Raw genomic sequence first — 27,829 nt, 5'->3', positions numbered from 1 at the left:
TCAAAGTCACGGTATTGGTATCAGCATCGCTTTTTTTTTTTTTTTAAATGATAACCAGCCCAAATTGCTTATCCTGTGAACTCTACTGATGTTCAATAAATACCCCAACGTAAGGACAAACAAAACCCCAAAAGAAAAGTCAATTAGCTATTCAAACCTCCCAAGAAAACTTAACTCAATGCCTACTCATAGAAAAACACAAGGGAAAATGTATTTTCCTTTGGAGGTCAGTGTGATATTATGACCTTGGTGTGCACAGTTCAAGATTGGTTTCAAATTAATTGCAGTCGCCATTGACATCAGTGGTGTGTGGGAATTATTCTGTTACTTTCATACTTGTTGGAGAGCAATGGGAAGGGTTATTGTCAATGGATTCATTGCAAAGCCTGATGGATGAACCACTGTCTTCACATAGGCCTGTGTTGTGCAAGTTGCTGAGGTTGTGCAAACGGCATTACCGGGACATAATGTAAATAACTCCAGGGGAAGTGCCCTGGCTACATGCGGGGGAAACAATGCAAAGCTTGAAGCATCAAGGAAGCATTTACCGTGCTGATTCATAAGGGGACCTGAGCAAACACTTCCAATTCAACTGTACTGTTAATCAAAGACAGGCTGACAATTTTGTGTCCTCTAGAAAACCACAGGTGGGAAAACTCATGCCCTGCAAACCAAACACAATGGGCACTTTCCGAATCTAAACAATCGGTCCCTAGAGCATTTGTACACCTGGCACGTCAACTCATGCCAAAGTAAACCAGGTTGTTTGTGCATCAACAGAAACATTAAAAAAGGAAAACAGACACAACAAACTATACACAATAGAAAATAAGACTACCAGTAAATAAAAAAGAGTGGAAGAAAGTCCAAAAAACAAAAGGCCTCACCAATCCAGTAACTGGACGAGGTGGAAACCCAAACAGCACCGGTCGGATACACTCCACCACCAACAATGCAGTAGCTACACACAACACACCTCCATATATGTAAACATACACTGTAACATGTATTGCCTTTTCTAGACTCAGTCCTGATGGATCTTTTAAAGCTCTGTCTTTAAAAAAACATGTAAATATATATATCAGGTTATTGCCATAAGAGGGAAAACATTTAGAGGTGGCACTGAATTCAGTTTAAAAACTGAAGAAATGATTCAGTTCATTCATTCATGAAACAGAAAGGCTGACTACATTCCGACAGTAACAGGACGTACAGCATACAGACTTGGGGACTCAAACATTTCTGAAAGAGAGGAAATAAATAAGTATCCAGTGTTCACTGCAGCAGTCAAAATCAACTTAAATTCACCAAAACTCCACATTTTCAAAAGAATGTGAACTGGGATGTGGGATGTTTTACCGTATCAAACATGACACTGTGGTATACTGTGTGTCTTTGCAAGGTGAATAAAAGACCTAAATGTCACTAGCAGTTTTAAAAACAAAATTACACAACACTCAACATCCTGTGTCTTTTTTTCTGTGTGGAGAGCAGTGGCTTTGGATGTGCTGAGACTGGAGGAATGAGATACTTGAGAGTTAACTGTGTTCAATACCCAACCTGGCTGCTCCCACTCACATGTCACATATCCAAAAAACACACACCTACAGTACACAGATGCAGGGTAGCACTGGCAAAGGGTCCAACGCTTCAGAGGAAAGAGAGAGAAGGAGAGAATGAGACCAGGAACCAGTACACTGCAGACAGAGAGGACAGACAGAAGGTGGAGTAACGGATCATTTTGCTTTCTTTAGCTGGTTAGAAAGCCAGTCGAGACCCTCGTAAAGACCATCTCCGGCAGTTGCGCATGTGGCCTGGATATACCAGTTACGATGGCGCAGGGAGTGTAGGCCCAGCTTGTCTGTGATCTCAGCTGCATTCATTGCATTGGGCAGGTCCTGAAAACACAACACTTTATTAACGAAAAGAGAAAAAAGTCCCCGCTAAGGGTTGCACAGATCACTTTGATACCCCCTTGCTTTTTTTTCTTTCTTTTTTTTAAATCGTGCATACAGACAGCTACATGTCCTCTCAGTAAGGTAGTTACCTCGTCAAATTCTCTTACGACATCACACTGCTGTCTCTCATTCATGGCCACAAATCTGATCATAGTGCTGCCCTACCTACATTCGTCAAATGGTGCAACAAAAATTGTCTAGACTTACATACATGTGACGGAAACTAAAGAACTGATATTCAACTTCAGAAAAGGTAGTGTCGAACCTGAAGCGAGCATCATACATGATGAAGATGTACAAATCGTTCTTGAATACAAATACCTAGGAACTGTGTTTGATTCCTAGCTGAAATGTAATGAGAACACAGACTACAGAGTCCAGAGGGGGCAGCAGAGAACTCATCTGCTAAGGAAGCTCTTTTAGTGTCTTTAGTGACTTTTATTGACAGTCTTAACTTTTTCCCTTCTGTGCTGTTTTAAAGGTTTGTCTGTGAAGGACAAAACGGTCTGCTCCAAGATCACTGGAGTCCAGCAGAAAGACCTCAGCTCTCTGTAGAAGGTGCAAGTGGTCCAGATTAACTCAACCTGACTACACACTTTTTAGTGAATTTTCAGTTATGCTATAAGGTCGGCGCTATTGTGTTCTTCCAGGAAAAAGTAATCGATATGCAAATTATTTCATTCCTTCAGCCATCAGGCTAATGAATACAAATTGTTGATCTATGCTCTTGTTGTCACTTGCATGTTGATGTGGATGTAAATTCTGATTGTTGTCAATACTCTTGTACTTATTTATGACATGAAAGGGATAGACTGTAAAAATGAATTTCCCCTTGTGGATTAATACAGTTTTCTGTATCTGTATCTTTTAAGGCCTTTTAATTGCTTAGATTTTGCAATATCCTGTATCAGTGCTCTTATTTGTTTAAAATTGTTAACAATGCAACTTTATACATTTTTAAACAATAGTATTAAAATTTGCTAAAGCCTATAAAGACTGTGGACTGATGAACATCCCCAGACTAATGTTATACAAATGTATTTGGTCCTTTAATATTGTGTGTCAGCCGATACAGCGGCCAAACGGATACATATATTACCTAAATGTTAATTAAATATGTATCTTACACCCTGTAGCCTACTGAATCTAAAACACCTTATTGTTCAGGAGCTACTAAAATATATACGGTCCTTAATCAAAAATATTAAGTTTATAAGCTCAAATTATTGATGTAATAGGAAAGTGGGAGAGGGCAACTGAAACTGAAGGGGTGATCGAGAGAAAATTCCTCTGTTGGAGTTGTAACAACAAAAACACTCAGTTATACAGTGGTGTTACAGTAGGCTGTTTTAAAGAAGAGCAGAAATGGCCCCAATACAGATCCCTAGGATCAGTACGGGAAATCTCTGCTATCTAAACAAAACTAATAAATTGGGGCGAGTGCTGCGCTTTTACTTTCTTAACCCAGATGTATCCTGCCTGTCTGGGGGTTCAACCTTTCTATCTTAAGCCCGCTTCTCTAACTTTTAATTTACCACTGCGTCTGCAATCTTTGTTCCTTTGATCATACCATGACATTAGTGGACCAATCCCCTGTTCAGTGAGCAATGATTAATGACCAATTGATAGGTGCCAGGTTCTCCCACTGTTTTTTTTCCTCAGTGACTCAAACTCACCTGTTTGTTGGCAAACACAAGCAGCACAGCATCCGCCAGCTCATCTTCAGCCAGCATTCGCATCAGCTCCTCCTTCCCCTCACCAGCTCGCTCCCTGTCATTACTATCCACTACAAAGATAAGGCCTGAAAACGGAAAAGGAGGGGAGGTTTGTATAAAGCCAGTGGCTAAAGGTCTCCATCCAACAGTCGGCTGGCAACATGAAAGGTCTCTCACCTTGTGTGTTTTGGAAGTAATGCTTCCAGAGTGGCCGGATCTTGTCCTGACCGCCAACATCCCACACTGTAAAACTGATGTTCTTGTATTCTACTGTCTCAACATTAAAACCTGCGGGTGAAGGGAAAAACAAAGGGATACAAATGTTTAATATCTTGGCATTGGCAAGAAGACCATGCAGTGTGACAACTTGTAAATATGCTGGACAGGATTTACCGATAGTAGGGATTGTGGTAACAATTTCTCCCAGTTTGAGCTTGTACAGGATAGTGGTCTTTCCAGCAGCATCCAGTCCTACCATTAGGATCCTCATTTCTTTCTTTCCAAACAAGCTTTTAAACAGGCTAGCAAAAGCTCCCATCTTGGCTCACCTGCAGAAAGAGACATATTTTAGAGTGGCCAGGTCTCTAAAAATAAAGACACCAAACTGTAAACTATGACAGAGAATCCAGTGTTAAAGTTCCACCTTTAGAAGCTCATTTTGTTGTGACCTTAAGATTGTTTCTGTCCGTTACAGATAGCAGGTAAATTGGCAACGTTGCTATAGACAATAACAAATATCCAAAGAAAGTCTAAGTATAGATGTCCTAATCAAATTTTTTTCGGATCAGAGTCCTCCAATATTGTATACTGGCCAATACCAAGTCCAATCTGATACTTATATTTACCTAAATTAAATTAAATGTATTTGACACATTAAAACAACAGCTGTAGCAACTAACTCTGACATGTCTTATTTTCTAGTCAGTTATCAAGTTACTCACAGAATTAATGTCATTTAGCAACAGCTTCTATGGGCTGCCGCCACCGTGTTTGTCATTTTAACTTGCAAAAGCTTGATGGTGGTGATGGTTAAGTGATGAGGTAAACAAGACAGACCATTGCAATTCATATCAAAGTAGTGATAAGTTAGCTACTTTTGCAGGGTAAAGTGACTTCACTGGGCACATGTTCATCAAGTTACCCATAAAGTTAGTAAGTGTCCAAAGTTACCCATTTGGACATGAACATTTTTTGATCCTGTTCAAGTGACACTGCTGTGACATGGCATTACAAAACTCCAGCATGAAGTACTAGTTCCATAAACATAACTTAAATAGCCCAGCATTACATACAAGTGCATGTCGTTATTATAATACATGCTGTATGTCCAAATAGAGGTTATACAATTCTATACAACACTTATTAAGACCTTTTTAATACCACATAGAACAGCCTATAGAATATTACAACAATTTCCTAATTCTATAATGAATTAAAGCAACGCAACCTAGACCTTGCAGCAGAAAATGGACAGATTAGCTAATTAAAAATGATTCATTCAGTTCATAAAAATTTTTCTACACTGTTTTCTGCAAAGGCCTTTAAGAAAAGGAAACTGAATTCAATGCTTTTCAAGACTTTGCAAGAACTGCAGCTACTCCTATGTGCTCACTCTCTTGTTTTTAGACTAATTATGTAGAAATATGATGGTTTGAACTACAACATATCTTTATAGAATAGAACAGAAAGCCTTTATTGTCATTATAAACAAGTGCAGTACCTGTGCAATGAGATTGAAGAAACCCCTTTACAGTGTTGACAAGAAATATAAAAATATAAAAATATAAGAAAATAAAATATAAAGTATAGGTAGTGCAGTGAAAAAAAGAGATTAAAGAGATACGTTGAAGACATTTTCATCATAAACTGTATCATGACAAGTTAGACGACAAATGCTAGCGTGGCTAATATGTCAGAAAACATAAATTATGTAATGAAATTATTTATTAAATGCCATTTATTTAATTGATTAGCAAAACAGTTGCAGATTCACTTTCTGTTGCCTACTGTCAACTAGTCGATTAACTGACGAATCATTACAGCTCGAAATAGCCAATATATTCACTCTTCGCCTCTTCTTCTGCATTCTTGGTCATGTTATGCTCCATGACAGGAAATAACCAAAAGCCTACGGTTCTCAAATCATATTTCTGTTGTGTTTTCCTCATACTGCTGAAGAGTAGGCATCTATCTATATAGTTATTGTTTCTAAAGAATGCGCACTCTTTTACGTAGGCCTACTTGTTGGCAAGTTGGTGCTAACCTCTATTGCATTGAGCTGCATATTTAACACAACTGAGCAAAACATGTTGAGGCACGGTGTCTCTAGTTGTCAACAGACACATAGTGTCCTAATGTAGCCTCAATTTTAGTAACATAACCATAGCTAGTGCTGAAACAACGAGTCTATTATTCGAAGAAGAAAAAAAGAAAATCGTAATGCCAGCTATGTAAATAACTTAATTAGCCTTTTCATTTAAGTCACTTATCAAGACAAATGCCAAACATATGGGTTCAGCCTCAGTTTACATCATTATTTAGGCTTGGGACTGTTGGCTGGACAAAACAACATACACTTTATTGATTCAGTGATTAATCGATATAAAGAAAATCTGACAGATTTAATGACAATGAAAAACTTGCGTTGCAGAACAATGTAAGAACGAATTGCTTAATTATAATTAAAAAAAAACATAGCCTATATCAGAATTAATTTCTGTAGTTTTGAAATCCCAACAAACCTTTTTTTCATTCATTCACCTGGGGTTCGGATAGCATCCAGCTTCTCAAACAAATGACGTACTTTCAACTAACGTTAAAGGCTAACGTTACTCCTTTGTTTGAGTAAACAGGAATGACTTTTTTTTCTCCGTTTTCTACACCTTTATTTCTTACAAAAAAAAGACAATTTAGCTACATTTTCAAGAGAGTTTACAGCCAGCAAACACGTTTAAATTAGTGAGCTGACCATAAAGCAGGCGACAACCCAAGTGGAAGTATTAGCTAGCTAGACTAACGTTAACATTAACGTTAGCCATATTTGAAGAAGAATAACATTAGCTAGATTATCGTTTACAGACTAGATACTCCGTCACGTACAAATAAAACAGTGATTGACGTCAACAGGTTAATGCTCTCCACCCTTACTTAAATGAAAATGAATCTCTGACTTTTATCACAAACCAATGTAAAATGTTTAGCTAATTACAAATAATAGTTGTACCTTGGCTGGTGCTTCTAAGTCCTTCTTCCTGGTCTTGACCAATAAATGAAGGCTGAGACACGTCTCTAAACCTCCGGTGCTGAAGAAATGAAGCCAATGCGGAAGTGCCAACAACTGCAGTTCATCCAGTGGCCACTTGAGGGTGGCTCCAAAGGAGAGTCAATTCCCATAGACCCCATGTTGAAATGCACGCCTTTCCAGCAGAATTAAACACGTTTGCAGTCTGGTACAACAACAAAATGGGATTGGATCTATAGTTTAATTCTCCCTTATAACTTTGTGGCGCATCATATCATTTGGACCCACAGGAAGAAGGAGAAACGTTTTTGGGTTATGGTCACTTTTAACACCATACAATACAAAGAGAAAATAAAACAAATGTAACGTAAAAGTTGTCACAGTGTTACACTTATTTTGGCCCCCTTTCACGATTGTCAAACGTGAAGGCCCCCTTTCTGAACACTGTAGGATGGAAGCCTGTGATTGTCTCTGATTTTTCTAGGTCCCTCCTAAACGCAAATTTGTTACAAACTTATCCTCTGAACTTCTTTACCTTGCACCAACCAGTATATAATTCATTGGTGCTAATATTTACAAAATATTAAACCTAAAGCATCTTTCCTCATATGGATTATGGGGGGTGGATAGCAAATACTCAGCAACTATTTTGATAATAAATTAATCGTTTAATATACACCTCTGCCTCCAATTTCACAATTGAGTGGATTTGCTGCTTCTCTCTGGTTTATATGACATTATATGATAATATTTTTGGTATTTGTACTTTTAGTTAGACAAAACAAGACATTTGAGAACATCGCCTTTGGCTTTGGGAACATTGTGATGGTTGATTGTCACCATTTTATCACATTTTATCAAGCAAATGATTAATTAATCAATAAAAATCAATCTAATAAACTTGTACTTTTTTATGTCCCCAGATTGTATTTCTATATTAAATCCAGTAGATGGGGCTCTAACCATGGTTGTTTCTTTTCTCTAAAGGACCAGTGAAGTTTGAAAGTACATGGCGTGTGTTCGACGGGAAGACCAGGCCATAGGTCCTTTAATAACATACTGTATGGTTGTGTCCTTTAATCTTTGTCTTCATGGATCATTTACATGTCATCCATAGGGTTCTCTTGAATGCTGTGCTTTAATTTTTTTTAGCACGATTGGTGGATTTTGCTGTCTAAAAGCAATGATTATAATGTAATAACTTATATGTCTGAAATGGGGAAATTCTCTTTTGCTTTATCCATGGTCAAGGACACTTCAGGGTGGATGCATGCTGCCTTTGTGGGTTAAACCTCGGGTCTGGTGGAGCTTCGGGTTCTGATCATGAAACCACCATGCTGCTGTTTTATGCTGAATATCATTTATAAGACTACTAAACAGAATAACAATGTATCTAAAAATTAAACCTGAGTGAAAAAATGTAATTACTTAATGAGTTGAGACCTACTGACCACAAATAAAAGCTTTAACAGAAAGGAGTTTTTAAATACCAAGTTTCCCTAAAATGTGCCGATGTAAAGCAGTGCGTACCTAGGATGGCATCCTAATGATGGGTACCCAGAGTAAAAGAGATTTCTACATCACAGCAGGTAAACACAGTCATTTTGCAGCTTCGTCCACCTGGGTGGCGTTACAGTGGGAGGGAATACAGTAACAATAATGAGAGAATCCAATGAGGTTGCAGCAAGATGATGCCCCCCCTCCTCTCCAACAAAGGGCCCTGCCTCCCAGCGGACCACTGGGCCTCTCGCACCGGATTGAAAGTGTGTGTACATGTGGGGCCGGTTAAAGAGGTGCGCCGACCAAACGGCACAGAATTTCTCCGTTGAAGAATCAGCGAGATGAAGAGAAGCGCCAACCCGGCACCATGCGCTCCAGGCTCCCACGGACCGCCTGCTTATTGCGACTCTTTGCGCTCTGCATCCTCCTCTCGCACACTGCAGCTTATTTTGGGTCAGCCGATTTGTTTGTTTTTTATTTCTGTTCATCTCATTCATTGGTTGCTATTGTTGTTTTAACCCTTAGAGGGGATCAAAACGACGACCATTACAAACTATTAGCCAAATTACGCACGCGTAATTGCGCGCAAACTATTGAGGTACATTGTTATTGTGTTGTATGAAATAAATTGACATGCAAATTTGTTACTATTTTCCTCACCAGTGGTAATTTAAGATGTATCTCAACCAAATTTATCGGAATTATTTAGCTATTCTTCCGCGTTTTTCTGGATTTGTTAAATTACCATTCATTTTACACGTATATGGATTTTTATTGTTTACAGTATTGTTAAAAATCAGAAAAAAATAAAGCCTCATATTTTTAGTTTAATTTTTCTGACGGAGTTAATTTTTTCAGGTGACAAGACTGAGTAAACAGCGTAAAAAAAAAAATCCATCCCATGTTTCTATTAGGTCTAAAAATAACTGCAGTGATGGAATAATTATTGGACAATGTTTCACCTTAATAGTGACCATATATTCCTAAAGTTTATGTCAAAGTTAGATGCATTTATCAAAGACTAAATGCAACTCATCGGACTTTGTTTTTTTCTCTCCTCTCCAAGGCTGACAGGTCGGGAACCCTTGGTGTTTTTACCAGGTCCGTTATCCAATGAACCTCCGACCGGCAAGGCCCACCTGAAGCAGTGCGAGCAGATGACTCTGACCAGGCGGCAGAAGAGGCTTTGTCGCAGGGAGCCTGGTCTGGCAGAGACGCTGAGGGAGTCGGTGCGCCTCAGCCTCCTGGAGTGTCGGTATCAGTTCAGGAATGAGCGCTGGAACTGCAGTCTGGACGGCCGGGGAAGCCTTCTGAAAAGAGGTAAGAATACAATTTCAACACGCTTTACAGGTTCAGCACTTCCGTCATCTAAAGCGGCTTGCTGGGCTCAAACCTGAGACCACCCAGTTGTACAGTCCTCTTTTTGTATTTTATCTGTATTTGTCTTAATCTTTATTTACATCAAGTGAGGCAGGTGCATCGCTGGCATTTTTTAATCTGCATCCATTTAGATGACATGCGGTATGTTTTTTTTGTGTGTCCTGCTCAAGTGTCTCTGATAAGATACCAAAATGGGGTGGTCAGCCACATCTGCTTGCATATGCTTGCATGGCCCTGACGTTGATGGCAACATCCATTTATCGTAAAACCAAATGATTATCTACAGCAAAACTAGTAGCCTAGTAAGTTGAGAACAAAAGTTTTGGGCCAAGACTGGAGACAGCAATCAAACATGATTGTGGTTTACCTTAAATAAAAATAAAATATATATATTTTTTTTAATCAATGGTGTGACTCATAAGCCTCATGTCAACCCAGGGATGTGGTCAAATGAAAACCTTTAAAGTTACTTTTCCATTTAGAATCGTGTTAATCATCACAAAAATAGTATAAAATTAATATCAGTTAATATATTATGTCTATCTCTTTAATAATAAAACACATAGATATGTTTTTTAGACTATCTAATGTTGTTTGTATTGGTTGTTGCGGCCCTGATTTTACAACACAGAAATGAGCTTTTCTATTATCTTTTATGTAGCATTTGGAGACATTGCTAGTAGACCATTAATTGTTTTAGAGTTGTGACAAAGGGACTGTGTGATTTAAAGTCACAGTCATACTTGTGTACTTTGCGCAACTGTAACACCAAAGCGTTTGTGACAATGACACCTGGTGACACTAAATCCTTTTTCTTGTATTGTGTGAAACTTAAGATGTTCTGCACGGTCCCTTGACTTGATACAGCCCCTTAAAAACATTTTCAAGAAGTAGTGTACTATTCCATGACTTGATTCAACCATTGATTAGCTACACTTTAGATATGCCATACTAAATCACCATATTGGAAACAGCTCAAGTCCCCTGCAGGTCTGCTGTGCACAGAAAATGCTTTATGCATATGAATATCAGTGTGTGGGAGAACATGAACAGGTCAGCATGGAGATAATGAGGGAGTAGAAAGCCAAGAACTGTGGTGCGGTGCAGAGTGCTCAAGCCCTGTGGTTATTTTTATCTCGGGAAAGCGCCCATTCAGAGAGGAAAAGGGTGGCACGATTACCCACTTTCATCTGGGAAAATCCTTCCTAGTCAAAATAATAATTAATTGGATCAAAATATACCCTGGTAATGGCTCTGGGTGAAGCAAATAACAGTGTGTAACCAAAAGTAAAGAAGAGGAATTATTACACGTGACATTTTGCAGAATAATGCTGTGGTTGTAGCAAACCATGACAACCTGGTGAGCTCTTTGTAAACATTTTGGCTTAAAGGCTTTCTCAATGGCACAGGAGGCAGTTGGATGGTAAACTATGAATTAATCCCTTGCACTCAGAACACAGTTTTTAATGCAAAAAATAGCTCTTGCATTAAAAGCTGTTAATTCAGCTCTTTAAAATCGGTCCTAGATATTGACAAACTGACATGTAAACATTAAAAATATTTAAACAAAATAAATCCACCTTCTTTGTCTGTTACATCTATCCCAGCATTCAAGGAGACTGCCTTCCTACTGGCAGTGTCCTCTGCGGCGCTAACCCATGCACTCGCCAAAGCGTGCAGCTCAGGCCGAATGGAGAGGTGCACATGTGACGACTCCCCCGGCATCCAGCATCGAGAAGCGTGGCAGTGGGGGGTCTGCGGGGACAACCTGAAATATAGCACCAAGTTTCTCAAGAAGTTCCTCGGCCAAAAGAAGGTCAGCAAGGACCTGAGGGCTCAAGTTGACGCCCACAACATCAACGTTGGAATTCGGGTGAGTGTGAACAAATGAAGCTAAAGGAGTAGAAATAGTGCATCAGATGTGCTTCAGCAAAACAGCCCCCTCTTACTTTTATGATGCAGTTGCCTCCCGAGGCCACGGCATCACAAACATCACCTATCCCTAAGCCACACTTAGCTCAATTAGTTGGGCTTTTACACTACAATTATACCTTTTGGCACACTCCAGCACCATAAGAGGATACAGAATTGTAAAGCTCACCTGCATATTTTTCACAGTGCCAGCCAAACAAATGCCCCTTTATTTGCTGCCGTCGTTGGCCTTGGAGGATAATAAAGAGACAGAGGGTGAGGCAGTACAGCAGGGAGTCAAGACGGCTGTAGGATCGTTGGAGCCAGGTGTTCTTAGACATGATAAAGCTTGCTGTGCGGGCCTACAGAAAATTAAAGGTCTCATGTCGGAGACAACGATTATAACCGAGGCCTCTTTTTAATATACGAGCAAGCATTTTTTTCCACTTACTGGATCACTGTGCGCTTCATAAATCCACCTAATGTTCATAAGTGTTGCTCTGAAATGGCAGGCCCCAGGTTCTGACTCCTGCAGCTCACATAACAGGAAGAACTGAAGGCATCAGCATCTCATCTTAACTGAGTTAAATGTTTTCCTCACTTTATCCCAATGTGGCCGAGAAGAGACCACAAGTTGTGTTAACAGAAACATGAAGTGGTCGGCGCCCCCCCTCATCTTTCAGTAATGGTGCTCTGAAGCCCCTGAGGGGTTCATACCTGCAAAGGGAGGAACTGAGCAGCACTTTTAAATCCAGAAGTACCCTCTGGCTCCCTCTGCATGACCTATCTCTGGCCCCCGCCAAGACAGCAGCTCTCAGGCTGAGTGATAGTGCTCTCATCACTGACCATCAAGCTCAGTGAACTATTAACCTAAAACAGGGGGCACCATGACAAAACGCTGCTACATTTTTTTGGCACTTCTTGCACAGAAATTCTTATCAATGTTTTCCATGAGCAGGCATGTACAAAGAACAGGGTGGAGAGATTCCACTGTCTGCACCGTTTGTCACCAATGCCTCGGGCTTGAGGAAAGAGACAGGAGAGAAGCAGACAGAGCTAGTTTCAACACATTGAGAAAAAAAAAATTGCAAGAGCTGTCCAAGTGAGAAATGCAATGAAATACGACATTCTGAACAGTCCCCCTCAATCCATTATGTCAAAATTTTTGACTGAGGTGGGCTAAAGGTGCAGGTTCCCAGACCACCACTCCTAACCCTCTACCCACCCTGCAGGAAACTGTCTCACTCTGTCCAGATAGACCTCCCAGATAAGAGGCCAGGTAATGAATCAACTGAAAGAACTGACATCTCTGCATTTTCTTCCCCTCCCTTGCTTTTTTTCCTCACATCTCAGGCAGTGAAGAGTGGGCTGAAAACAACCTGCAAGTGTCACGGTGTCTCCGGCTCTTGTGCCGTACGGACTTGCTGGAAGCAGCTGTCTCCTTTCCATGACACTGGACGGCTGCTGAAGTACAGGTATGACACCGCAGTGCGAGTGCTGAGTGTCACCAACGCAGCCACCGGGGAGACGGAGCTTGCTGGGCCCCGTCGCCACGGCCAGAGCCTTCGTACTACTGACCTGGTCTACCTGGAAGACTCTCCCAGCTTCTGCAGGCCCTCGCGCTACTCCCCGGGCACAGGCGGCCGGTCGTGTGCCAAAGACACAAGTTGTCAGAGTCTGTGCTGTGGACGTGGTTACAACACAGCCATGCGCCTCACCAGCCTGTCCTGCCACTGCCAGGTACGCTGGTGCTGCCACGTGGAGTGTCAAACATGTGTGAGAGAGGAGGAGGTGTACACCTGCAAAAATGCATAACAAATGATAAGATAGAAGAAATTTAAGAGAGACAAAGAGTTCATCATTGACCTGACATATTGACATGGATGAACTTTAAGCTCCTATATACAATTCCTTGAGGGATCTCACACCAGAGCATGTCTTTGCAGATCTCCAGTCTGGCCTGCATGTGATTTGGGGAGCAATAACACTTGTAACATTATAATATTGCTGGTTATTTGCTAATCATCACCAATTTGATACGCAGCAGCTTACTGTAGGTGAGGATGTTTTTAAACTACTCTGCTTTTCTCTTGCTGGATGCACTGAATTCCCACTCCACTGGGACGTAGGGGAAACAAGCTCTTAAAAAAGGTACTGGACTGAACGTCACCAGCAGTACGACATCTAACCCTGTCAGCAGGGGATCTCTGACACTGACTTTGTATTCTAATTACATTGGGCCCTTCCACTTGACTATTTATTGTATCAGTCATTGTATCTGTTGTACTGCTGCTTTATATTTTAACCTTCTCGTAATTGCCACTAAGGCTAAAATGGCCTTAAAAGGAATCCACCTGTCTGTCTTTCTGTCTGCTGTGGAGAAATGTTAGTTCATTTCTGATTAAAAAGCACTTAAGTTGCTCTTGTTACATATAATACAAAGTATATAAATAATAATAAACGTTAGAAAAATCTATAGGTCGTTATATACTGTGTTTAAACAGAATCACTGGAAGCTTTGAGGGGTGCCACTGATATATAAACAACAACAATAAGAAGCATTAACAGGGTTAGTGTGTAAAGAAACAAGCTGGGTTTCAGTTGCTCTTATGGAAATGTCTATGGAAATCTCTACATGTAGCCTAATGTCTGCTCAACCGAACAAAGGGAAATACACGGGGTAATAGTGAGGGAAACACCAAACACTGTCTTTGAAAAACAAAAGAATGAAAAACGCTTTCTGAACATACCACCCCTCCTCTCGTATTTATAGAAGCACACACAATGTTATACTTTCAAGTTTAAAATCGCCTGCCAGAACTATTTGGTCTTCAAAGTCTAATTTAGCCACATCTTTTTTCCAAATGCCTTTGAAGTGGGCTAATAATGCTCCTCATTTTCCAAAATTGCTAATCAAGGAAAATCCCCATGTTTACTCACTTATCCATACATCCAAGACAACTCTCAAGCGTCCAATTGTGCAAGTCAAAAGTGCACGTTACGCCCGAGGGTTTATTTTATTGGCCGGTTTATGTTTTGTTTGAGTGATTCTAAACTGTATATATATGATATGAATATAACTCATGTCATGGCTCCAGGCGTATGACAATGTGGAATCATATTTTTCTACCTCACTTCATCTTTTGGCAAATATCAGTAAGATTTATGAGCTATGCAGAACTATGTCCTGTCCTTTGCATTCATTTTTAGAGATCATATTTTAGATGTTTGTACAGTTCTTTTGAATTTGGTAATACATATCTCCAGATTTCAAATGTGTTTTTTTAATGACTTTCTTATTTAAAATAAATAAGATTATTAAATGGACATTTATTTGTAAGAGCTGTGTGTTTGTTGTGTCTTGTTCAGTTGCCGGCGGCAGGTACCCTTAACCGTGCTCTCACACACATGCACGCACACTCCACACGCAACAGCAATACACCTGCCTGAAACTCTGTGCCCTGCATCTATCGAGCAAAACCACTTCCTGCTGATACTGCCCTGCCCTCCTTTTCATCTGAAAGGACTGTGGTCTGGCTGCGTCACCCTCAAGCGCCCAGTAAAAGGCGAGGGGTGGTTGGAGGACACGCATACAGGTGTTGTGCCTCCAGCCAGCACACCAACCACGATGACAATCATAATGACGACAATGACTCAGAAGAATGCTGTCTTACAGAGCGTTTGACCCTCGATTCACCATTAGAAAGCAACGTTGTGCTGCCCCAGAATGACGATGAGTGCAGTTTATATGCTATTATCTGTGAATCATAACGTTGCACTCATTTGCAAAACATCAGTGAACCGACAGCATACAGAGGGCTATTGTATGAGGTATTTATAGTGTGTGCTTGGGTGCTTTTGATGTTGCTCTCTAATTACTATGATTGCACATTATTATTCCTTATTAGATCATCAACCAGAGACCCCAAGTATTCCAGTGAATTATAGGACAATTCTAAAGCTACTAAGTTTAATGACCTTCAAAATCTCGATCGTGGTTGTACAATATATAATATTGTTGGAGCAAATTATCTCTGTGTCATGAGTAGTATACTGCATGACAAAAATCAGCCCTTTTTAATGTAGCGATAAAACGTGATAAAACTACGAGATGAGCCAAATGTCACTTAATTGGAGCCATGTGACAAATGTTAATGAGTTAGGCTAGAAGGTTTTCCTCGTGTAAAATAGAGAATAATCATCAATCTTTCTACTCTAATATCTCTTATCTCTTTTTAGATTCCAAAAATGTAATAATTGTTGAAACAAAAAACAAAAAATACGTTTTCTTCAGCACTAAAAATCTAATCATTCCAGAATGAAAACCTTGTATCTCTAAACCTGGCCCTTTTTACATTTTTCTGATGTACCAACAGATTTTATGTTCCTTTAAGGGTTGAGAAAAATCCTTCCACTTCTAAAGTGATAAACACCATTTTGAACTCTACTGGATTGGTTGAAAAAGCTCATAAAAGTTGACATTGTTGAAATTCGTGGTTTACACAGGACAGCAACAATATGTTTTTGTCTATCTAATAACAACATTATATTACCAATATAAAACCTTTACTTGTACCCTTTGCTTCAATATTAATTTCCCCTCTAAGACAATAAGGAAAGAAAAACTTCAGTTCAGTGATACATAAATGCGTCAGCCGTCAGGTCAAACAAGTTCATACACTGAGACTACTGACTCACTATATTAACTCGTCATATTTTTATATTGTGGATCAATATTTAACTTTGTTATACATGAATGCTGTATTTAAAAAAAAAAGCCATGTTCTTCTCAGCAGAGCTGTGGGATAAGAGAGCGGAGTGTGTCGCAGAATGCAGGGTGGATCGGGGTTGAGATATTGAAGGACATAAAAGAATAAGATGAGGATGGAGGGATGAGAAGGGGTAGTTTGTGGCCCCAGGAGGCCTATCCCCTGCTGCTGCTGTTGTTGTTTTATAATGAACTCCTAAAGCCTTCATTTCCCTCACTACCCTGAGTGGAAGGGGTGCAGCAATGGGGGCTACTGAGTCCACAACCGGATTCGCACGCACAAGCCCCGAGGGTGCTTTGAGCAGGGTAGGGGGTTGGACGGAGCAGGGGTGCAATATGCAAGGTCCTATGTGTGAGTTTGAAACAGTCCTGACAGGAGACAGGTGAGGGCAGAAAGGTGTTTGCATATGTGTGTGCATACTTGCCATGTGCACACCTGTGGTCACTTTAGTAGTAGTGATATGTGAGTGTATGTTTATAGTCAGGTTTTCCAGTGCGGGCGGTCGGGCTGCTGGATGCTGGAGCTGCTGGAACTTATCTCTGTCACCCTGAGACACTGAATGACATGGACAATGTAGGGTTACGCTGGTGGTAACACTATCTCTTGTGTCTGCATTGGCGTGGTTCAGGTAAAGGTTACTATGCCGGTCTGTGCAGCAGTGCACTGTGCTCTGATGAATGAAGCTGAATTGACACACCTGAGCTGAGGCATTATTTGATTTTTTTGATACGGTATGTATTATAATTGCTTTGTTTGGCAAAAGACATTTATCCAAAGCAACATACATAGCTTTCAGGTTTATACATCACTTATTTGTGTAAGAACAGTAGATGTTAACTGAAGCGTAGAAGGCTTGGTAGACACTTTGCTCAAGGACACAAAGCGCAGTCCCGTCCTGTAATCGGAACCTCTGAGCCTCAGGTCAAACATCTAAACCCCACAAGACTTCCGCCTCTGAAGAGAAGGTGCCTAGATAACATCAGTGCTGTGCCTAATCCCCACAAACACCCTGACATGGCATAGAGAAAATTAAATGATGAAGAGGATGAGGAGGGAAATGGATTTGGTGCACAAAAGAGGGGAGAAAGAGAGAGAGAGAGAGAGTGAGAGAGAGAAAGAAATAGAGAGAGATTTGTGAATACATGGGGTAGGAATTTGGAATGTGAAATGACTAATGCAATTGCTCAACCCACAACAAGAACATGCACTGCCTAGAGCTATGACAAGGCTGAGTGCATACCTCTATGGGGGGGCCTAACGCAGAGGCTGGGGTGGACTGGGATGGTGCCTGAGTTCCTCACAATGGGAGATGAGATGCATGGGTGTAGAGAAGATGCATACATGTGGGATGGTCAATTGAAGGGGCAACAGGGTTGAAATGATGAATTTTCACCTGAGGACAGAGGGGGAAAAAGTGTATTATAGTTTAAATAGTAATGAAATGTAATGGGCAAAATGTGAGCAGACAAATAAGTCTTTATTTTTAAGTAGCCTGTAGTGTCTACCAGAGTCTAGCCTGGAGAACAGATTATATGAAGGTGTCTGCGTGATATACAGGGCCTTCCTCCTCACCTTCTCTTCTAGAGCTGAAATAATCACTCAATTAATTGATTGACAGAAGTTCCATTGGCATATATATATGGCAGATTTTCAACAACATTTTGGGGGGTTTTGGGGATGTTGGTCATACAAAGCAAGAAATTTGAATATTTGGGCTTTAGGAAATTGCGATGGGTATTTTTAGCCATGGCTCTATAGTATGCCACTTTGGTCTAGACTGAAATATATCAACAACTGTTTGATGGATTGCCATGAAATCTTGTAATTTAAATTTCCTTTAGTAACTCTAGCCACTATCAGTTCAAAAATATGAATTTGTCCAATAATTTGGTTTATAAAAGCCACAGCTGAAGCAGCCAATTAGCAAACGTTAGCATGTTAACATCCTAAACTATGGTAAACATTGTAATTATTACACCTGATAAACGTCAGCGAGCGTGGCTGTAGGCTCTGAGTCTTTTTAACTGACATTTTATGGACCAAATGATGAATCAGTTAATCAAAAAACATTTAAAAAGATTCATTGATAGTTAATAAAATCGTTGCTACAGCTCTACTTTGTTGTCGGTTCACCAACTAACTAGCGCTGTGGCCTTCTTAGTGGTTTACTTGTGACATTGACAACCATCCCTATAGCTGTTTTCTTTAAACAATACTATGTATTTGTATTTCACACAGCAAAATATGCTGCTACCCCCCGACACACACACACACACACACACACACATACACACTGAGAAACTCCTGGGGGAGTCTGTTCCCATGAACCTGAAACACCTGCATTGCAAACAGCAGGGTTTTCATTGCAGCCGCTGTGATAGCACATGATAAGAACTCATGTACCTTCATAACTGACTCCCCATGCTCAATATATGGTACTCCTCTGCCTTTCTCTCAGCCCCGCACACACACACACACACACACACACACACACACACACACACACACACACACACACACACACACACACACACACACACACACACACACACACACACACACACACACACACACACACACACACACACACACACACACACACACACACACTGACCTCCATTACAACTAAAACAAAACTTTCCCAGACCAACAATATGCAATGGAGAAAAACACAGATAAAGAGAAGAGCTATGTGTTCTCTCAACCAGCAACACCTCTAGAAAATAAGTCTGGAATGCTGTCTGTGATTATTTGTAATATCTGCAGCAACACAATTATGCCATCTGTTGGCTTCATGTCCAGGAGTACTCTTACTTATTAAATCCTCACTGTCATTAAAGGATTCAGACACGCAATAATGTGCCATCAAAATCTTTTATCTGCTGAGCTCTGTGAACCGCACTCTCTGGCCAACTGACTTGGTCACGATGAGGGTGTTGGTTGTGAGTGGGTGCATGACTGTGGGTGGGTAAGCTGTCAGGCAGGGGAAGCCCAGTGTAGGGCTCCGTGCCATGTTGCTGTTTGTGTTACCATCTTGGCTGAGCCGTCATCCGACCGCAAGGGTGGAGGGCATCTCTCATCCTCAGAGGTCTGGGTGTCACAGGTGGTATGGCCACAGGGCTCTATGCGCGTGCGAGTGTGTGTGTGAGAGTGTCTGACAGCTGTATTATCACTCTATGCTCTTTGAGATCAGACAAAATAAAGCTCGGAGGAAGTTAAAAAAAAAAAAGCAGGAAACCGTGAGGCTGATCACCTCTCATTATTGAGAAAGGCATTGCTTTGTTCACTCAAAATTTAAAATTGCAATAAATAAATGTCAAATAAATGTGTTTAAAAAATTCTAACATGATTAATATCAGTAAATATCTACTGTCTGTAACTCCAAATAACCTACAGCCATGGACAGATTATAAGACAAAGTAAAGTAAAAGGTGCCCCGCCCCCCTATATCAGAGCAAGACACCAGAACTAAATGAGATACAGAACTACAGTAGACATTTTGCATAATTTTATGGTCATTTTACATCTCTCTGTGATTGTTTTGCGGCTCTGTGTAGGTATCTTGCATTTCTTTATGGTTGTTTTGCTTCTTTGTAATAGTTTTACATTTGTTTGTGGTTCCTTTGCATTTTGTATTCATTTTGAATCTCCTTGTGGTCATTTAGCATTTTTTTGGGGTTGTTTTGCATCTCTTCACATCTGTTTTGTGTCTCTTTGTAGTCATTTGCATGTCTTCACAGTCGTTTCTGTCTCTTTCTAGTCATTTTAAATCTCTTTGTGGTTGTTTGACTTTGTGATGTCACTTCATTTAGAGGTTCTGATACTAACAAGCCAATTACTGCACCTATCACCTTCTTGCTCTGGTAGAATAAGCTTCCAGGGGAGGCAGCCTGTGCCACCCCTGGCCACCCCTCCGGCCCCGCCTCTGCACCCCTTTCCCAGCAGAACCCACTGAGACACTGGGAGCTTATGAGTTTCTCCTGTCATTTCTGACAGGCCCTCATTTGCTTTCATTCAGCGTCTCATCACAGCTTCAAAGACGAGTGGATCATCTCCCTCGGGGGGAGTGAGAAGATCAGTGTGCCTTCAAAAAATGACTGGTATCCAAAAATTGTTGACCCAAGGCAATTTTGCTTCTCATAATTGGCTTCTTCTTGTCTTGGGCAATCATTAAAGAGTTATGATGTATTATATTGCCTGGAAAACATCATTAAGTATGTTGTATAAAAGTGATTCAATAACATATAATTTTCTCTTGATAAACAAAACAGTGTTATTGAGGGGGGTAGTCACGGAGTACACTGAGTGCTTTCTTTCCTACCACATAACAACTCTCCTGTTGTCTAACCAGGACAGAGACATTGATCCAGCGCTAAACTGGGTTTGGTTCCAGCTGGAGTCCCCAAAGGACCAAAGCCTTTCACCAGGAAATGGAATTCTTTGATGATCCAGTGAGGAGGAGGCCACACACACACACACACACACACACACACACACACACACACACACACACACACAACACACACCACACACACACACACACACCACACACACACACAACCACACAAACAACACACAACACACACACACACACACACACCAAGGCTCTAAATTTGTTAAAAGTGAATACATAACATTTCTGAATCTGGATCCAGGCTGCTTTAAAATACACATTAAGCTGGATAATTAGGGATAATGTGTACTGGATGTCTTTTCATTCAAATAAGAGCACCAATATTGCACTTTGTGCAATTTCAAGGTAGCTAACTTTAAACTAAATGTTCTTGAAGCATTTCAAAAAAACTAAATGAGATGTACTGATAAAATACAACACACACCCACACAACACACACACACACACAAACACCACACAAACACAAACACACACACACACACACCCCACCCCCACCAAGGCTCTAAATTTGTTAAAAGTGAATACATAAACATTTCTGAATCTGGATCCAGGTCTGCTTTAAATACACATTAAGCTGGATAATTATGGGATACATGTGTACTGGATGTCTTTTTTCATTCAATAAGAGCACCAATATTGCACTTGTGCAATTTCAAGGTAGCTAACTTTAAACTAAATGTTCTTGAAGCATTTCAAAAAAACTAAATTTGAGATGTACTGATAAAATACACACACAACAAACCACACACACACACACCCACACACACACACACACACACACACACACACACACACACACACACACACACCCTAAGAAGTAGCTTCCTTTGTGGTGATAACAACTGGACAGAACCCTAACTTTGCACATGTACAGTCAGTGCTCTTGATCAAGACACTGGCTCAGATCTGGAGTTGGTTCCCGGGCGCTGTAAATGGCTGCCCTCTGCTCCCTTGAGGGATGGGATAAATGCAGAGAATGAATTTCACTACATGTATTTCTATATGACAATGAAGTACCTTTAGCTCTACCTTTACAATAAACTATAAAAGTGACAAACAAGGTCTAACCACACATGATCTCTCGGTCAGTCGGAGTGGCGTGATCATGCTCCACACCTGGAGTCTGGATTTCATTTTGTGCCCGTGGTGCTCAGGTGTGGAGGACAACCAGTAAGCTCATCTCATCCTTTCCTCAGGGCTGAAAGATAAAGGACAGGCAGAGAGAACCCTGTGACCTTGAGAGAGAGGTAAATGTGCCTCATGTTCTGTTTGGAAAAGGTTTGAAGAAGGCCTTATTTCTCCCTTTCTCTGCATCGTCTCTACTCTGAGCAACAGGTTAAAGCTGTGCACATCCAACCAATGCCCTGGGGATGTGTTATGACAACCGAAAATGGTGAACAGCGAGAGCAAGAAGTGGCATGAACAGATCTCAAGGTTTCTGACATGTGGGGGTGGGTGAAAAGGACCTCTGTTGAGAAGTATCTAGCCTGAAGATACAACCATCAACTCAAGTACCATCAGGCAGCCACGGAAAACTGCCTGGACTGACTTCTGCTTGCTGCATTGAATGAGGTAAACAAATACGGCTAGCACTGGCAAACGGTAGCTTGTAACAGCTCACTGCACTAATCAGGTTAAAGGATGCTTGGATATGCTTTGCTTGCTCATCAATTCTTCCCTCCCAAATTAGTAGTAGACAGCGACATGATGGAGGGTTGGAGCAACTTGATTGATATGTGGTTTTGTGAAGGTGCCAGACATCACCCCAGGATGCTTTTCTTCACACTAAATCACCAAAGAACTATTGTGAAATGTTCCCAGCTTGTTCTGGGAAATCTAAGCATGCCACTTTCACACAGTTCTCACAACGTCACAAACAAACCTGTCTCCTTCTTCAGACATCCTGTCCACAGTGATCTGTGACTTACTGAAAGTTTGATATCATTAGTTTTGGTGTCTCTGACCGCAGGCAAGAAGGAAGCTTCTGAGTGGTCAGGCGGGAATATTCTTACACATATCTGTGGAAAAGGAGGACAGACTTATTAGACAGAATGAGTGTGAGATGACAAAAGCTATAGCCCCAGGACATGTTTCACAGAGTCTTTCCTGCCACATGTCTACATGTCAACAGATTACGCTACATGCTCTCAGAGTTTGTCTTGGGTTAGGGGAAATGATCTCTGCTACCACACCTGTCCGCTACTGCGTTTAAGAGAATATCAAATATAATGGAAAATATTGCCTGCAGCCTAGATTTAAATTTGAAGGGTTTAACCGAAATGTTTACTTGTCCACAACGGGCTGTTGTAAGCCACTGTACCTGGATTCACTGTGCATGACATTTAGTTCTAGCATTTGTAGCCTGTTTCATCTCAGGGAAATATCACAGCATTTATGATTTAAAACCAAAAAGGACAATTCATGACGGTAAATAAACAATGGGATTTGTATTATCTTTCCAACGAGTGTGTCTGCTACCGAGTAGGCTCGCTTTGCCAGACCTTCCAAAGCGCACTGTAGGAGGAAACTACACTGAGCGGTGTCGACACCAGGTGGTGTTTCTTTAGCATTTTGTACAAGCCAAAGATCGTAAATTAATGACAAAAACAAAAAAATAACATATAACACACACATGTGATCAAAAGAAAATACTAAATATGGTATTCATGACGGGTAACGTTCCTTACACACAAAAATTTCAGAGAAATAGCCGGTACAGGAGCAACAAGATATGCACTTACATTTCCAGTGTCTAGAAATTTAGACAGAGTGAGCACTCTTCATTCCCCCTCCCCTCCCCCTCTCTCTTTCAGTTGACGCAGCAGAACTTCCGCTTTCCTACTTCCGTACACAAACGCTCTGCTGATGACGTGTACACTCCACCACCGTTAGCTAGCTAGCTAGCTAGCTAGCTTAGCCACCTGTCAGAATTAAGGAGTTATAAATAAAGTAACGCTACAACGCAAGAGGAAATAGCGCTTCAACCAATCACGGAAGATGGAGACGCTTTACCATCAGACAAACAAGTAAGTGTCTTCTGTGGAAACTGTGCAGACTCTCAACTAGCTAGCTAGTTAGCTAACGAGCTTATTTCTGGGGCTATTTAACTTCAGCCGTTGTTAACAGTAGCAAACTTTTAGCTTAATGGTCGGGTTATTGGTCACTGAAATCTTTACACAGCTGTTCGTTGACGTTCGTAAGTGTTGTATTCTGGCATCAAGTGTTGGGACCCATCCACTAATGTTATGTTTTATTCTGGATAAGGCAAATCCAGGAGGTGCAGTCTCTTATGGGACATCTGGAGAAAACGGATCGTCAGTCAGTACACTGTAAGTATGATTTAAGCTTTGGGTCGGTGATAATCCGCTCTCCCACTGCTCTGGATGAGTGTTGTTACTAATTATCAGGGTTGATGCCACCACTTCTTGCCAATTTTCCCCTGAATTGTTTCTTAATTTCTATTCAACACAGAGTCCTTATTATGGCTGCCTCTCTGATATAATGACAGGAGGGGAGGTGGTGTCTCTCCAGTTGATTGTTTTCTGTGGTTGGTGCCTGCTCAATCAGTTTTGGGCCAGGCTGGTGCCAGGACAGGAAGAAGCAGGGGTGGGTGCAGTGACAGAAGCTGGGAGGGCTTCTTCTAGATAATGGTGGGAGCCAGGCAGTAGACACCCCACCCCCACAAATTATGACATCAACATGTGTTTTAAGCTGGAGGAGGATGTAGCTTGCTAAGCCGACATGCTTACTAATGAGAGAGGGTCATTCCACTGATAATACTACTGTAGTCACAGTGGGATAAACAGGTAACCACAGTCTCAGAAAACACAGTAAATCCTACTTTCTAACAACTCTATTACATGTACGAAGGATACATTTTTACCTGGATCCAAATAGAAAATGTATTTCTTCCAGTGATTAATTATGCCAAATTAATTTGTCATTTTTTTTTGTATTGTCTTTCTTTCTCATTATTCAAGTGTTAGAGAATGAACTGCAGGCTAGAATCGACCAGATCTTCAATCATTTAGAACGCCTCGAGATCCTGGCAAGCAAGGAACCACCGAACCGCCGCCAGAATGCCAAATTGTGAGTTTGGAGAGAGTCAGTTGATGGTGACCCTAGAGCTCCAGAGTGGGCTGTGGTGAGTTATATGCATCGCATAAAGGCACAGGGCAGAAGATGAGACAAGCAGCCCTGTCCTGCCCTGTGGCGATGTGGCTCTATGAAAACAGTTACTCAGAATCCCCGTCATCACCAGCATTCCTGCAGCATTGGGCAAAGACTCATTTCTGAGCTGGGTAAACAGGCCTCAGGGGACACAGTGCACCCCATCACTTCTCCGATCCTAGTCAAGCTAAGGGTAGGGGGAGACTGTGAGAGACTGTGCATTCCAAGGGTATGAGATTTGAGTGGAAAGAAGTGTTCTCATTAGCCAGAACAACTTCAAAATTTAGAATTCTGTATTAATTTGGTTCAATGATGCATTGACATAAAAAATATCAAGGAGGTGAGCGAGATAATATTTTGCATTGTTACAGAGGGAGGTTTTGTCAACTTCATATTAAAGTTGAATCAACAGTTTTACTGTATTCTTTGCTTTCCCTTAGGCGAGTGGACCAGCTTAAGTATGATATCCAACACCTTCGAACCGCACTGCAAAATTTCCAGTACCGAAGCTACGCCAGAGAGGCCCAGGAGAGAGAGAGGGAGGAACTAATGAGCCGTACCTTCACGACCAACGTATGTCTAAAATACAGTACCTTGTTGGAAGTGAAATAGCAAATACTGTTGCCACCCAGCTTAGGTTGGGCCTAGTGAAGATGGCAATCACTTTATTGGGCATGAATCCAGCAATCAGAGGTCCAAGTCTTCTGATAAAAATAGGGTTGGTAAAATTGTGATAGTGCTCTGTGAACTTTGACTCTTTTTCTGGTTGAATAATGTGGAATTAAAAAAGAGAGATTGTGTTCTTGTTCAAAAGGACGCAGATACCTCCATCCCCATAGATGAGACCCTACAGTTGAACTCCAACTTGCACAACGCACACAGAGGCATGGATGACCTCCTGGGCAGCGGCAGTAGCATTCTCAATGGCCTGAGAGATCAAAGATCTACACTAAAGGTGTGTGCATATGATTTAAAAAAAAGAAAAGAAAAAAAATCCATCTGTATTAGAGGAGAGGACCTTCAGTTTTTAATAGAGAAAGCAACCAGCATGGAAGGGTAATATTCCCTGGATAGCTACGGGTTAAAACAAAAACAACATAAAAAAGTTCCCTGACCCAGTTTCTGCTGTTCACATTGATCACAATAGTTGTATTGTTAGTGTGCATATGCTCAGCTAGAGGGTGAGTCCTTGTTTCCAGGGAGGAGATGGTCTTCCTGGTTTTGCTTCAGGCTTCCTCTTATCAGGGTGTGTCTGCTGAGCAGCACTCACAGCCCGGTTGTCTAGCCATGAGAAACTTCTGACGGAGTGGCACGTCAGGGAGGGTGTTAGCACTCAACTACTCCCAAAATCAGACAAATTAGTCTAGATAATTACAATGTGTTCATGTAATGTCTGAATTTTCCCAACCATTTGGTGTATTTATGGCGGTTATAGCCTATCACATGTGATTATATCCATTTACATGGCTTTGTTTGGGCTCTGCACAGGGGACCCATAAGAAGATGCTGGATGTGGCCAACATGTTGGGGCTGTCTAACACAGTGATGAGACTGATAGAAAGGCGAGCAACCCAAGATAAGTTCATCATGATTGGAGGCATGCTGTTGACCTGCATCTTCATCTTCCTGGTAATCAGATACCTGGGCTGACCACCATCATCTGTCCACAACGTTGTGATCAGTCGTGGACCTTTTCTGCAGCACGTTGTCCCTCATGATGTGAAAAGAGGAAGAATAGAATTTTTAACATCCGATTTGAATATATTTTTAATAAATTGTGCCAATATAGTTTTTTCCCCCCACCATTTCAATTATTTTGAGCATCTGCAAAATGGTGAGGTTGAAGACCTTAATTACATTCAGTATTTTATTCCACTTGAAGCTACAATAGAGCATTGAACTGCATCATAGGTCTGCTGCTTTCCTCAGATGACTAAAACAAATCCATAATAGTCTTTTTTTTTTATCAAAACCACTTCATCACTCTTGTGACTACCCAAATGGCTTTTTCAAAAATACTGATCGTTATACTCAACTTGCTCTTGCCTCCAGTGAAAAGGTATTCGTTTTGTTCCTGTTATTCTGCCTAGTTGGTTCTTAGATAGAAATGTAAGGTTTCATTACAGTGCAACTCAAGAAAACACCCTGAGGAATGTTTGGTTTTGTGTTGATCATGTACATAACAGCAACATGCATCAGTTATGAAAGACAATGGAAGTAGCAATTAACTTATTAAAAAAAAAAGAAATGTTCCCATATAAGCGTGGGTCTAGTGTCACTATGTGAGTGATTGAGTTCCAATAATATAATGAAACATGTTTCATTTCCTTTGTATATCTATCAAATGATTGCTGGAATCGGCTCTTAACAGGAGTCAAGTAGAGTTGAAGTTGAGGGGTGTTAACTCAGCGGTTATGCTTTTCCCTTGTTTGTTTTTTAAACTGTTTTCACAAATCTATTCAATGCAACAAGGGCACCATCTAGCGTTTCAGTTTTGACACTGACACCTGCATGGATGCTAGACTTCTCCCAATGAAGCGATGCTGGTGTTTTCATATCTCACTGCTGAATGGCTATGTTTACTTGTGAATTTCATTAACCCTATATATTATTGAAAAACACATGAACTCAAGATTTTATTTGCTAAAACAGTTTTTTAAAAATACAGAGTTGCTACTGTAAAACAGGTCAGTCATTTACCATCCCAGCCCATCTTAACCCAACTTAATAAAACATACATGTGACCATATTCATCCATCTTCTCCTTCTTC

The 27,829-nt window shown here is 40.9% G+C and overlaps 3 protein-coding genes and 2 long non-coding RNA genes across 6 annotated transcripts; 3 read left to right on the top strand and 2 right to left on the bottom strand.

Annotated features, from left to right (window-relative positions):
• LOC116703283 (uncharacterized) lies at positions 1–20,206 on the top strand. The gene is made up of 3 exons (XR_004335382.1): positions 1–338; positions 14,804–14,805; positions 20,195–20,206. It is a non-coding gene; the product is annotated as an uncharacterized LOC116703283 (long non-coding RNA).
• On the bottom strand, positions 582–7,124 carry arf2a (ARF GTPase 2a). Its single transcript, XM_032537936.1, has 5 exons — positions 6,897–7,124; positions 4,067–4,221; positions 3,851–3,961; positions 3,635–3,759; positions 582–1,898 (listed from the first exon to the last, which is right to left on the bottom strand). Exons 2-5 carry the CDS (start codon positions 4,209–4,211, stop codon positions 1,737–1,739), a joined length of 543 nt encoding a protein of 180 aa, XP_032393827.1. The 5' UTR covers positions 4,212–4,221; positions 6,897–7,124; the 3' UTR covers positions 582–1,736.
• wnt9b (wingless-type MMTV integration site family, member 9B) lies at positions 8,622–14,454 on the top strand. The gene is made up of 4 exons (XM_032537934.1): positions 8,622–8,867; positions 9,481–9,734; positions 11,402–11,667; positions 13,059–14,454. The coding sequence occupies exons 1-4, from the start codon at positions 8,782–8,784 to the stop codon at positions 13,518–13,520; spliced, it is 1,068 nt and encodes a 355-aa protein (XP_032393825.1). The 5' UTR covers positions 8,622–8,781; the 3' UTR covers positions 13,521–14,454.
• LOC116703285 (uncharacterized) lies at positions 16,904–23,693 on the bottom strand. Of its 2 annotated transcripts, none has more exons than XR_004335386.1 (4): positions 23,630–23,693; positions 22,817–22,906; positions 17,715–17,867; positions 16,904–17,029 (listed from the first exon to the last, which is right to left on the bottom strand). It is a non-coding gene; the product is annotated as an uncharacterized LOC116703285 (long non-coding RNA). The 2 variants fall into 2 exon arrangements; XR_004335385.1 differs by lacking the exon at positions 16,904–17,029 and adding an exon at positions 17,241–17,483.
• gosr2 (golgi SNAP receptor complex member 2) lies at positions 23,692–27,392 on the top strand. The gene is made up of 6 exons (XM_032537935.1): positions 23,692–23,914; positions 24,153–24,217; positions 24,869–24,977; positions 25,499–25,631; positions 25,873–26,013; positions 26,547–27,392. Exons 1-6 carry the CDS (start codon positions 23,886–23,888, stop codon positions 26,706–26,708), a joined length of 639 nt encoding a protein of 212 aa, XP_032393826.1. The 5' UTR covers positions 23,692–23,885; the 3' UTR covers positions 26,709–27,392.
• The last annotated feature ends 437 nt before the right edge of the window (positions 27,393–27,829 follow it).

The sequence above is a fragment of the Etheostoma spectabile genome, chromosome 15 (assembly GCF_008692095.1).
Source record: "Etheostoma spectabile isolate EspeVRDwgs_2016 chromosome 15, UIUC_Espe_1.0, whole genome shotgun sequence".
NCBI classification, from domain to species: domain Eukaryota; kingdom Metazoa; phylum Chordata; class Actinopteri; order Perciformes; family Percidae; genus Etheostoma; species Etheostoma spectabile.
Note: the sequence above shows the minus strand (reverse complement) of the source record. Positions and strands in the feature narration are given on the sequence as shown.

What these genes read in the sequence shown, in the direction of transcription:
- arf2a (XM_032537936.1), bottom strand. Translation starts at nt 4,211, where the DNA reads ATGGGAGCTTTTGCTAGCCTGTTTAAAAGCTTGTTTGGAAAGAAAGAA. An exon ending in TTACTTCCAAAACACACAAG is followed by an intron (nt 3,760 to 3,850) that starts GTGAGAGACCTT and finishes TTCCGTTTTCAG; the next exon opens with GCCTTATCTTTGTAGTGGAT. An exon ending in TTGTGTTTGCCAACAAACAG is followed by an intron (nt 1,899 to 3,634) that starts GTGAGTTTGAGT and finishes TTGTGTTTTCAG; the next exon opens with GACCTGCCCAATGCAATGAA.
- wnt9b (XM_032537934.1), top strand. Translation starts at nt 8,782, where the DNA reads ATGCGCTCCAGGCTCCCACGGACCGCCTGCTTATTGCGACTCTTTGCG. An exon ending in CACACTGCAGCTTATTTTGG is followed by an intron (nt 8,868 to 9,480) that starts GTCAGCCGATTT and finishes CTCCTCTCCAAG; the next exon opens with GCTGACAGGTCGGGAACCCT. An exon ending in GGGAAGCCTTCTGAAAAGAG is followed by an intron (nt 9,735 to 11,401) that starts GTAAGAATACAA and finishes CATCTATCCCAG; the next exon opens with CATTCAAGGAGACTGCCTTC.
- gosr2 (XM_032537935.1), top strand. Translation starts at nt 23,886, where the DNA reads ATGGAGACGCTTTACCATCAGACAAACAA. An exon ending in GGATCGTCAGTCAGTACACT is followed by an intron (nt 24,218 to 24,868) that starts GTAAGTATGATT and finishes TCATTATTCAAG; the next exon opens with TGTTAGAGAATGAACTGCAG. An exon ending in ATCAAAGATCTACACTAAAG is followed by an intron (nt 26,014 to 26,546) that starts GTGTGTGCATAT and finishes GGCTCTGCACAG; the next exon opens with GGGACCCATAAGAAGATGCT.